General features: G+C 40.2%; 1 protein-coding gene across 9 annotated transcripts in view; it reads right to left on the reverse strand.

Moving 5' to 3' along the window:
- The window catches only part of TATDN1 (TatD DNase domain containing 1), a 37877-nt gene that overhangs the window by 22371 nt on the left and 3260 nt on the right, over positions 1-12246 (reverse strand). For 3 of the 9 annotated variants that reach the window (XR_003002700.1, XM_024740991.1, XM_024740992.1), the window contains exons 2-4: positions 4940-5005; positions 4321-4370; positions 192-255 (exon numbers count right to left, since the gene is read on the reverse strand). Coding sequence is in view for 6 of the 9 variants with exons in the window: in XM_024740991.1 (XP_024596759.1) it covers positions 192-255; positions 4321-4370; positions 4940-5005 (180 nt within the window). In the remaining 3 variants the exon portion in view is untranslated. Of the gene's footprint in view, positions 1-115; positions 256-2316; positions 2442-4320; positions 4371-4939; positions 5006-12246 lie in introns of those variants that run through there. The other 6 variants (XM_024740998.1, XM_024740993.1, XM_024740997.1 and 3 more) reach the window with 6 other exon arrangements.

Genomic DNA, 12246 nt, shown 5'->3' on the forward strand with positions numbered 1-12246 from the left:
ATACAAGAGCATTCATCAAGCATCTGATATAACAATGGGCACTTTCAATTTTTTCATCTTAATCATGTCACACTGAAATTGGTCTATCTTCCTGTTGTGTCTACAGTATTTGTACCTGAGGCAGTTCTCAGAAAGACTTCTTCAAAATAACTTAATTCACATTTTGGGGGGTAAAAGTAATATGAGGATACCATTTGTCTGTGCCAAATGCAGTGCATCTTTACTGTCTTGTAGATTTCCACCTGTAATCACAAACTGAAACAGAAAGAAATAAGTCCACTTTAACAGGGTGTCAACCACAGTTTCCCAAACGTGCTTTCCTGCTGCTTTTTTCCAGAATGCTTCTCTCTCTGTCACATACCAACCCTCCTTTAAAAATTCAGCTAAAAGATCACCTCCTGTGCAGAGTGGATCCTGAATACCCTCTCCACGTGTGCACGCACGCACACGCACACACACATACACACACTACAAAGAATTTGTGACTCCTACTAAAATGTATTCACATGTCTGTCTTTCCTATTAGACCACGAATTTCTTGAGGACAGAGATCATATTAGGAAAGAATGAATAACTAAAAACTTCTGAATTTAGAATTCTGTTAATCTAAATTAGAGATTCAATAGTGTTGACTAAACAGTTCTCCAGGTGTGGTCCTGGACTCTCCAGGGGATATGTTAGGTCAAAACTATTATCATAATAATACTAAGATGTTATTTGCCTATTCACTCTCACCTGTCACGCGTGTGCAGTCAAGTATTCCAGAGGCTACATGATGTGTAACATCACAAGAGACTGCAGCAACAGATATGAAAGCTCAGCAGTCTTCTATTAAGTCAGACATTTAAAAGATATTAAAAAAAATACAAATTCCACTCATGTCACTACATGTTTTTGGTTTAGAAAATACTTGTCATAAAAATATGTTATTTATTTTACATAATGGTCTACTGTTTTAAAATGAATTAATATATAGATACAGTTGACCCTTGAACAATGTGGAGGTTAGGGGCGCCGTTGAAAATCTGTATATTAATTATAGTCAGCCCTCTGTATCAGGGGTTCCACATCTACATATTCACCCAACCTCAGACCACGTAATACTGTAGTATTTACTACTGGAAAAAAATCTGTGTCTAAGTGAACTCACAGTTCAAACCAGTGTTATTCAAAGACAACTGCATTTAAAACTTTTCTGTTTTAATCTCAATACAATATATATCAATAGACAGAACCCACATAAGAGCTCTTTAGGGTCCTCAATAATCTTAATATGAAGGAGTTCTGAGGCCAAGTTTGACAATCACTGGATTAATGTATATTGATAAAATTCTTTGCAGGGAAATGTATAGCTCTTGGCAAGGAAGCCCTTCTACAGAGGTAGCTATCAGAGTCCACTGCAGTTAGAACAGCATCTTTGCTAACCTGTTTAAGGGAAAATGTCACTAAAGAGCTATGTGTTGATGGTGACTACTGAGGCAGTGCTGCTTAAGTGCACATTCTTCTGAAGAAGTGATTTAAACACACTGAGGTATATTTTTTAAAGCATACTTCAAGAGACTCACTGAGCTAAAATGAAGAATTCATTCTAGGTACACACGTAAATAGAACACACAGAAAACACAGGAGATAGTGCAAATGATAAACAGACTTTTTCACAGAGTGATAAACTTCTGAAATGATAGACACTATCTATTCTGCCTGTAAAACATAGTATATTATTAACAAAAATATTGAGAAAACTATTGTTTACTAACACTACCTAATTCTTTAATAAAGGATGAGGTGGGGACTTCCCTGGTGGCGCAGTGGTTAAGAATCCGCCTGTCAATGCAGGAGACACAGGATCGATCCCTGGTCCCAGAAGATCCCACGTGCCGCGGAGCCACTAACCCCTTGTGCCACTACTGAGCCTGCGCTCTAGAACCCGCGAGCCACAACTACTGAGCCCTCATGCCACAACTACTGAAGCCTGCGTGCCTAGAGCCCGTGCTCCGCAACAAGAGAACCAACTGCAATGAGAAGCCCACGCACCACAATGAAGAGTAGCCCCCGCTCGCCACAATTAGAGAAAGCCTGCACACAGCAGCGAAGACCCAACGCAGCCAAAAATAAATTAATTAAAATAAAATACTCTGTAATGTCCTATATGGGAAAAGAATCTAAAAAAGAGTGGATATATGTATAACTGATTCACTTTGCTGTACACCTGAAACATGTTATAAATCAACCGTATGCCAATAAAAATTTTAAAAAAAGGATCAGGTGCCCACATCCAGTATTCAATTATGTAAAATAGTTTGTAATCAAATCTACCTTTTATTTTACCTGTAACTTTCCCAAATAGATGAAAAAGTAAGGACAAGACTAGGGGACATATACTTTCTTCTCCCAGTTTACGACGATGACGACGATGATGATGACGACAATGACAGCTTCCACTATAAACATAATAAATGTTGCTTACTTTATGCCAGGTACAATATCAACTGCTTTGCATCCTATATTTTATTTAATCTTCACAACAATTCTGTTTATTAGCTATTATTATCATTCTTGATTTAGGGATGAGAAAACTGAAGTCTAGAGAGATGTTACAGGTTACAAAGCTCTGAAGAAGGAAGCTGGGGCTGGAACCAAGGTTTGTGATGCCGTAACTGTGCTTTTAATCACTACCATAAAGCTACAAGGTACTGGATTAAATTTCAATTTGGAACCATGTCCAAGTAAATTTGATTTCAGTTCTTCAGTTCTATCATTCCTAAATCCATGTGGGTGTTATAAATGTTAAGATTAAACTATTCATGGATGACACACGAAAACTGTCTACGAAAAATGTCTCCTGCCATATCAGTCAACAAAGGATATTATGGTCATCAAGCGCTCAGCCACTGCAGCCGCCTCAGACTGTGCACCCTGAGGGGAATCAGGATGGCGAAAAACAGGATACTTGCTCTAGACAGTGAAGGTGCACATCAAAGGAATGATTTCAATGAGCCCAGACTCTTGCATCTTCCCATATGTAGAAAAGTGCTAAATTGATTAACTTGAGATTTTTTTTCTTTAATTAGGAGTCATCTTTTGATGTTCCACTACCTGTTCTTTTGTTGTTGTTTTGGTTTTTTTTTGGCGAAACTCCCATATATCCTGGCTCCTCCCTTACCTCTTCGGAGCAGTCCCTCAGAGCCACCTGAGAGGATTTAGGCAACTACCAGTTGCCTCTTAAGAAGCCTGGTAATTCAGCAAGTATGCCAAATAAAACATAATTCTCAACCTTTAGGTTGTGCAGTTTTTTTCAGCTGACAAAATTTAGGAGCTTCGTATTTCAGAGTTTGCAGAAAACCATTTTATAAAGTGATTTACCAAGCAAAGAATGACCACATAATGAGAAATTATGTTGTAACTTTTATCCTTACTACTTCTGAATAATAACTAATACAATTTTAGAGTTGGAGACTGCAGAACTCATTTAGCCAGGAGTATCACTTTTTAAAACTGAGGTTTATTTAACTTAGAAACAGTAGCTACTAAGCGCCCTGATACACTATGGAGCTTTTTTTTTTTTTTTTTAATATTTATTTATTTGGCTGCGCTGGGTCTTAGTTGCGGCATGCGGGTTTAGTTGCTGCATGTGGGATCTAGTTCCCTGACCAGGGATCGAAGCCAGGCCCCCTGCTTTGGAAGCGTGCAGTCTTACCCGCTGGACCACCACGGAAGTCCCCTTTGGAACTTAATCTTATTTCTTGTGTGCATGTGTGGGCTAGCTACTTTAAAAAAATACTGATTAAAAAGAAATATCTATTCAAAAATTTGACACCAAACTAAAATTCTTTTGCTTAGAACACTCTAAAAGTAGTAGGAATTCTCCTATCAAATTACCACCATAAAAATTAAAGTGTTCTCTCAGTTATTTGAAATGTTATACATAGTATAAAAGCTAAACTTGGTGATTAGATACATGTCTTTTTGATGACTGCTTACTTCTAACAAACGCTAAATTGTTACAAAATCTACTAACAGTTGCCTCTTAAGAAGCCTGGTAATTTAGATGGGTTTTAAAAAACTTTTCCAGGGAGACTTGGCCATTACTACACTTCTGATCACATGGAAGATCTACTCACAAGGTTTGTGTCACTTAAGTTCCTGAGAACAGAATTTTTTGATATTTTATTTCATTAACTTGCTAATATTACATGTTGACAATACATATCACAAAATGCTAAATGTGGTTTGGCTTTCTCTTCTTTTCTGCAGTATTTTAACCAAAATTTAGTTTTTTTAAAAAAAAAACCCATAAGGATAACAAAAATGAAATGTTACCTTTTTAACACCAATCTGAACAGCTCTCTCTATTACATCCCGTAAGTCATCTGTAAAAGATGAACCCCACATTAAGAAAATGTAACTAAAAATTCACTTACCCATAATTTAGTTATCCTTTATTGAAAGAAAAATACATAGAAAAATCATATTTACTGAAGTCAAATCAATACTATTTGATGAGTGCTTATCATATAAGCAAAGACCTAGCGATACTTTAAAAAAAAAAGAAACCCATATAAGGCAAAATAGACGAATAGTTATCCATTCAATTGTACTTTTATTCTGTTGACCACAAAGGGGAAAAGTCTGTTTGGCTTTATGGTTTGCCTTTTATGCATATGGTTATCTAAAGTTCTATATTCAAAGTTATAAACTTCTACAGATAAGAAGGGCTTGATAACACTTTGTTGTAATAGGTATTTTATAAATGTTCATGATCATGGTTTACCAATATAGCTTATATGTGTTTCACTTTGTTTATAGTTTTATCCAAGATGCATAATAAATTCTTTAATATTTCAATTGTAAGAGTGGGTGAAGCTTCTTATGGTCTCCCTTGAGTCAGAAAGTTTGTCTTCACAGATAAACTATTTACCTTAATAAAAGAAACATTTACCTTGATGCTTTTGAACCCCCCTATAAATTCCTCTGAACATAGGATCTGTCAAGTTGATACCAATGTCTGTAGAAAGCAAAAATAAAACACATGATCATTAAGAGCCTCTATTTGAAACTTTTACTTTAAATAAAAGGTCCTGTTACTAACCTTTTCATTCACACATTCATTCAAACAAAATCTAACTGCCTACTGTTTGTCAGTCACTATGCTAGACACCTGGGATACAAAGATGAAAGATATTAAGTCCTGCTCTCAAGAAACTCACTGTAGAATTGGGAAGGCATTCCCATTAACAATTAAGAAATCACAAGTAGATACTAGCACGGTGGGACACAGAGGAGGCCCACCCAACTTAGTCTGGTAGTTAGCCCAGAAGGGGCTTCCAGAAAGAATGGATTCTTGAACTGAATCTTAAAGGATGAGTTGGAATTACCCAGTAGAAGACAGGAAATTGCAGATAAGAGGAAGCAGCAGAAGCAAAGCTTCTGGGGTCTGAAATAGCACGGTGATCATGGAGAGCTACAGGCTGTTCTGACTGGTGGAGAGAAGCGTAGGGAAGGGAGTGACCAGAAAAGGGCAGACTCAGCTGTGTTACAGACACTTGTCTTTAAAATACCAGATGCAACAAGAAGCACTGATGGCTTCTAAGATTTGTATTCTGGACATCTCATTCTGGCGTCTTTGTAGAAGGTGGGATTAAAGGGGGCAAATGGAGTCAGGATAGTTTACTTGGAAACAGGCAAGAGCTCATATCTGCAATGAAGAGAACCTGAATTAGGGTAATACGAGTGGAGATACAGAGAGGGCAATAAATTATTTATTTCCTTTATTCACCAAATACTTATGAAGACCAACACTATGTCAAATACTATGTAAGGAGTTAAGGGGTGATGAACAAGACCCGGCGCTTGGTCCCTGCCTTCCAGGAGTTCACAGTCTATATGGGAACTACAAATATAATTTGTGATATATAAGAAGCTGGACTGTGAGCAACATGAGGCAAGAAATGTTTCTCTTCTTCAATGCTGTATCCCTAGAACCTAGCACGATAGCTGGTATATAGTAGGATCTCTATACACTGGTTTTTTTTTTAATTTACATATTTATTTTTGGCTGCGTGGCTGCGTGTGGGCTTTCCCTAGTTGTGGCAAGCGGGGGCTACTTTGTTGCGGTGTGCAGGCTTCTCATTGCAGTGGCTTCTCTTGTTGCAGAGCACAGGCTCTAGGGCACACGGGCCTCAGTAGTTGTGACTCGCGGGCTCTAGAGCGCAGGCTCAGTAGTTGTGGCACACGGGCTTAATTGCTCCGTGGCATGTAGGATCTTCCCGGACCAGGGCTTGAACCCGTGTCTCATGCATTGGCAGGCGGATTCTTAACCACTGTGCCACTAGGGAAGCCCTCTCTATACAGTTCTAAGCCTGTAAATAATTATTTTACAGCTTTGTGCTTTGGAGCACAAAGAAGTAGCACTAACAGTTTTGGCAAGAATGATGAAAAAGGTTCACAGAAGAGCTAGATCTTGAAAGCTAAAGCTTAGAAGCTGACAAACAGAAGAGGCATTCTACATACAGGTGTGTGTAGGTACACACTGCATCCGGAGAACTGGAAGAGACTCACTGTGCCTGTGGAGCTGAGGTTCACAATGCAGAGCGATTCTGCAGTGCCTCTCTTCTTCTAACCTCTCCCCTCCCAGCCTTCCCCCACCCCAACATTCAGCAATGTCTGTATTCATTTCTAGTTGTCACACAGAGGGGAGTGCAATTGGCATCTAGGCTTGAGGCCATGGGTGCTGCTAAATATCCTACAACGCACAGGATAGCCTCTCACAACAAAGAATAATCTGACCCCCACACCAAGTGCTGTTCTCGATAAATCCTGCTGCAGAGCATAAGGCGACGAGGGGAATAACGAGATGTGAAGTCAGCTTGTGATGGCCATGGGCAACAAAAACACCTTCCCTGTTTAAAATATACACCCTTTAGCTTTTAGCACTAGGAGAACCTCCAAGTTCATGGTTGGGTAGGACAGTTGCCTACCCACAGACCCCCAAATTATTTCTGCTGAGTTTCAGCTGCTTCTTGGTATATTCTCACTGATTTCTACCAAGCTAGCCCTCAACAAGCTGTGCTGCTTCAACATTAAGCCAGACCTTGAAAGATGAATGGGAATTTGGATAATCCAAGAGATGGTGGGGAGAGTATTCTAGTCATTTGTAACAGCAAGAGAAAGGCACAATGCAAAAAACTTCAAAGATATTTGGGCAACAGCATGTATGTCAATAGAGGGTAGGAGATGAATTCACAATTGATACCCTTTATAGGGCTATTAACACACATATGTTACCGAATACTATAAATACAAGGTAGGGGTTCAGTGGAATGGCCCAAATCACAAGAAATCAGCATCTACTTTTTTTTCAAGTAAGGAAGGGGGCAGACTGAGAAAGGAACCCAGGGAAGGGTGCAGAGGTCTTTCTGCCTGCAATACCCCTTCATACACTCAGTCTACGGTCACCCGCCACGGATGGGCATTAGGAACACAGAAACGGCCTGTGTCTCTTCTGGCCCATTTTACCCCTTTGTGCAGCAAAGAGATCAGAATTCTTCTAAAGCAATCTTTTGCTAGAAAACAAAGTGAAAAACAAATGAAACAGCAAGCAAATTTAGTGAACTTTATGATACTAATTTTAAAAGCAAACTGAAGATTAACTTGGAGGCTCAGTTTATGAAGCCTTCCCGTGTCCCTGTCTCAACCCTAACAGGAATAGATGCTAAACCGTTCTTCCATGCTCTGAGGCCAACTCCAGGTGATGGATGCTGCTGCTTCTTAGAACCTACCTCTTCCTGACGTGGGTCAGTCTTTGAGGCCCCGAGTCATAGTGTACATCAAAGATCTATATTCAGCTTTGGACCCAGGTGAGCCTTGGGCTTTACAATATCCTGCACTGGCTCAGCCACTAATTTCTTCCTTTTTACGCAAGAATCTCTTGTGACTTATAGCTCTTGGCCCTTTCCTTTCTGACATGTGGTTTGCCTGAAGTGTATTCCCCAGCCAGTTATTAAAGCTGCTTTCTATCCTCTGATGAATAGGCTGCTTCACCTTAGTCAAGTTTGGTGAAGGGGCTCAGGATGTCACCCCAAAATATGCTGCTTTGCCATATTGGTTATTTTGAGCTGAAGGCACTTAAGAAACAGCAAATGCAGGAAAGGATCCCTAATCTCTCCTTTTCTACCTAAAATAGGTCATAAAATTTCCCATGAGAAAGGTACTCTCCCTGTACCAGGAAGAGAAGAACATTCTTATCACCAGAGACTGGGAGTCAAGTCGAAATGGATCTGTACAGCCAAACCCAAAATAACTCCTATCTTCCATTAGTTTCCCCATTTTTTCCTAGTCACTGTCCCACAATTTGCATAACTTAAGTCTCCCACAATTTGCATAACTTAAGTCCCTTTGTCTTATCACATCCCCAGTTGGCCTTTCAGTAAGCTTTCTGGTCTAAAAGCTTCTTTGGGTCTTCATTTTCCTTTTGAAAACTCCCATGTATGTGAAAAAAAAAAAAAAAAGTATGCTTTTCTCCTGTTAATCTGCCTTATGTCAGTTTTATTCTTAGGCCCAGCCACAGAACCTAAGAGGGCAGGAGGAAGTTTTTCCTCCCCTATGCAGGCAAGTAGCTTCTTTTTCTGGACACTGTGATTCACTTCTGTCTCCTCTCTCCTATCCTGGGTGGCCTCTGGGCCTCTCACTCCCCACCCACCGACTCCCCAGAAAACACCAACAGAGTGATTAAGATAATTAACAAGTCGACATAGAGGCGTCAAAGAAAAGTTCAAATTGATCATCAAAAAATATTCAATCTGTGAGCAACTTCCAAGAAATACAATAAAATGGGGAACTGCAGTTTTGGAAAGAGAATGGGCTTTGGAATCAGAATTCTGGGAATTATGACTCATCAGCTGAATGATTTGGGGGCAAATGAGTAGCCTCTGAGCCTCAGTTTCCTCACTAATAGGGAGGGTGGGCATAAAATTTCTCCTTTCAGGAGTGAAATGTGGCTCAAATTGGAAAATGAATGTGAAAGTATCTTACAAATTAAAAGCCTTATACAATGTAATTATTATTATTACTGGGCACAGTGTAAATTCTGTAACATGCGAACAACAAATGGAATTTCAGTCAACATTAGCTATACTGTCATACTACCTTAAGTGGTTAACACTCCCAATCAAGACCTCATTATTAAATAGCCAAATGTAAGTCAGTTTGGTTATGATTCAGGACTCAACCACGAAAATAAACCAGTCAAAATCCTATTTATTTAACTTGTTCGAAATGTTCTGATACATAAGGGACAGTATCTTTTAAATTCAAAAATTCCTATCAGATGTATGCCTACTGTCAGTAAACTAAAAAAATTAAATCCTGTACAAACATCGACTTCTAGCTTGAAAAACTAAGTACATGAGAGGTAAGGGTGAGAGAGCACGATAGGAAGAAAAAAAGGCAAAGCAGAAAATCACTAACTCTGATTGGGGAGGGGAATACCGAGGGATTCATACATTTAGTGGCATGCCATCTTATAAGGATAAGTAATGTTTCTTTTCCATTAATTTTCTCCTTAATTAGTTGGCTTTAAAAGCATTACTGCAGGGCTTCCCTGGTGGCGCAGTGGTTGAGAGTCCGCCTGCTGATGCAGGGGACACAGGTTCGTGCCCCGGTCTGGGAAGATCCCACATGCCCCGGAGCGGCTGGGCCCGTGAGCCATGGCCGCTGAGCCTGCGCGTCCGGAGCCTGTGCTCCGCAACGGGAGAGGCCACAACAGTGAGAGGCCTGCGTACTGCAAAAAAAAAAAAAAAGTAAAAGCATTACTGCTAAAAACTGTTGCCAGTATTAATGAGTTTTATTTTTCAAAACAATAAAAGAGTGGAAAACTGTTTGTAACCAAAAGAAAAATACATCTCCAAACTGATGCCTCACTGCTCTCAATAAATCATGTCATACCACTGTCACCATGATCTAGGGATACAAAGGGACAGCAAGTAGAGAATTTACGATTGTTTTAGCCTTTAGATATAACTTCAGGTTTACAGGAAATAAAAGCGATTAGAGAACAAGCTAACCATCACTACATGGCAGACCAAGTTGCTTCTGCAAGGCAGTGCCATGAAGAAATGCGCTAGATCAAGGGGGTGGCAACCTACGGCCTGCGTGCCATTGTCTATTTTTGTTTGCCCCTAAGGTAAGAATCGTTTAAAACTTGGAAAAAAAAAAGTCAAAAGAAGAATAGCTCTTATGACATGTAAAAATTATAAGAAACTAAGGTTTCACAGTGTTCACAAAGTTTTATTGGAACATGGCCACACCCATTTGTTTATATAGTGTCTATATATGGCTGTTTTTGAGTTACAGGTCAGAGTTGAGTAGTTGCAACAGATGTATGGCCTGCAAAATAAAAAATATATACCATATGACCCTTTAAGGGAAAGCTGGCCAATTTCTGTGCTAGATTCAAAATCTGAAGGACACTCAAATACATGGCTCCAGATTGGATATTGTTTTGGACAAGACCACCTTGTAAAAGAGGCTCCAGAGAGATCCTTTGCCCCTTCTTCCATGTGAGGACACAGTAAGAGGGCACCAGCCACGAACCAGGAAGAGGGTCCTCACCAGAACGTAATCATGCCAGCACTCTGATCTTAGATTTCCCAGCTTCCAAACTGTGAGAAGTAAATTTCTGTTGTTTATAAGCTACCCAGTCTGTGCTATTTTGTTACAACAGCTCAAAACGGACTAAGACAATCTACGGCATCACCTTCTCTCTCAATCTGTATATACCAAGTAGGTGGATTTTATCTCCTAAGCTCTCAATCCGTGCACTTTTTTCCATCTCCACTACCACCATAATACCTGAAGCAACCAACTCCAGCTTGGATGCTACTCTGACCCCCTTTCATTCTGTTCTCCACCTGACTGAAGGTTTCTTTTCATTCATAAATCAGATCATGGTACTCTTACCTGTCACTCCTGATACACCCTTAACATGGTAGGATCTTAGCTCTGCAAACCTCTAGCTGATTCTGTACAATTCTCCCTCCTCCCTCAACCCCTTCCCCATTTCTCTCTGCTCCAGACCCGCTGGTCTTCTTTCAGTTTCTCAAAAGTGCTATGCACCCTCCTGCCACAGAATGTTTGCACAGGCTGTTGTATTTGGAACCTTCCCCCTGCCTTTCTTTGCCTACTTAACTCTTAATCTTTCAGAGCTCAGTCCAAGTGACACTTCCTCAAGGAAGCCTTTTCAGACCTCCCAGTCTAAGTTCTGTTCCTCATCAAATGCCCAGAGAACCATATTCCTTTTCTTCAGTGCCCTCTTCTCTGTCACTGTGGTAAAGTCATTAGTGCACTTAAGAGGCTGTCTCCACCACTAGACTGTAACCTAGTTTCTACCCACCACTGAGTCCTAGCATTTAGCACATCAGGTGGCACACAGCAGAGATTCAGTAAATATTTGTAGAATGAATGAATGAATGAATGAATGACCAAGTTCCAGTCCCTAGCGAGATGGGATTTGTAAGAGATGGCCAGCAGCCCCAATCAGCCTGCTTCTAGGGGCACAGGGCAGGATCAGAACCCCGTTAAAATAACACAACTACTGATAAACCTTAGATACCTAACAGCCCCCAGCTGGTTGGCCCCAAGGGGTAGTTGCTACTAATTACTGCCAGCTGCTCACTGGCTCATTTGGTGGGAGGGAGTGCAGAGGCTACTAGATAGGAATCACCTTAAACCTATGCTTCTCAAACGAGGGGTATTCCAGAGTATGTTAACACCCTGAGATTCCCTGGAGTATCAATTTTACTTTGGAAGATTTAGGGGATAAAATATCTTTTAATTTTAAAAGGGCACTATGTTATTTCAAAGTTAAACACAAGACATCCAAAGAAATGTTGTAAATGCATCCAGATTTACACATCACTGCTGCCACCCCATCACCCCTGGGGTATACTCCACTCTATGTCCTTAAGTGACCTTTGGTGGGTGAGTTTCAGAGCATGAACCAGCCAGCATTGAAAAGGGAGCTTCCACTCCATCCCAAGTTCTATCACTTTGCAATGATTAAGCATAGATTCTTATTGCTTTCAGACTGAGGATATAGTCATCTGTGGTATGATACTCAATGTCACAGAAATTAGTCTCAAGTATAACCGAGGACAATGTTGAAGTGTCCTCTAGGAGGGAGCAATGTTTCCCATAAAACACAAATACATCTGCTTCCCGCCCTCCTTCCCCACATTAGAAACACTGGTT

This window comes from Neophocaena asiaeorientalis, unplaced genomic scaffold, assembly GCF_003031525.2.
Source record: "Neophocaena asiaeorientalis asiaeorientalis breed wild unplaced genomic scaffold, Neophocaena_asiaeorientalis_V1.1 scaffold177, whole genome shotgun sequence".
NCBI classification, from domain to species: domain Eukaryota; kingdom Metazoa; phylum Chordata; class Mammalia; order Artiodactyla; family Phocoenidae; genus Neophocaena; species Neophocaena asiaeorientalis.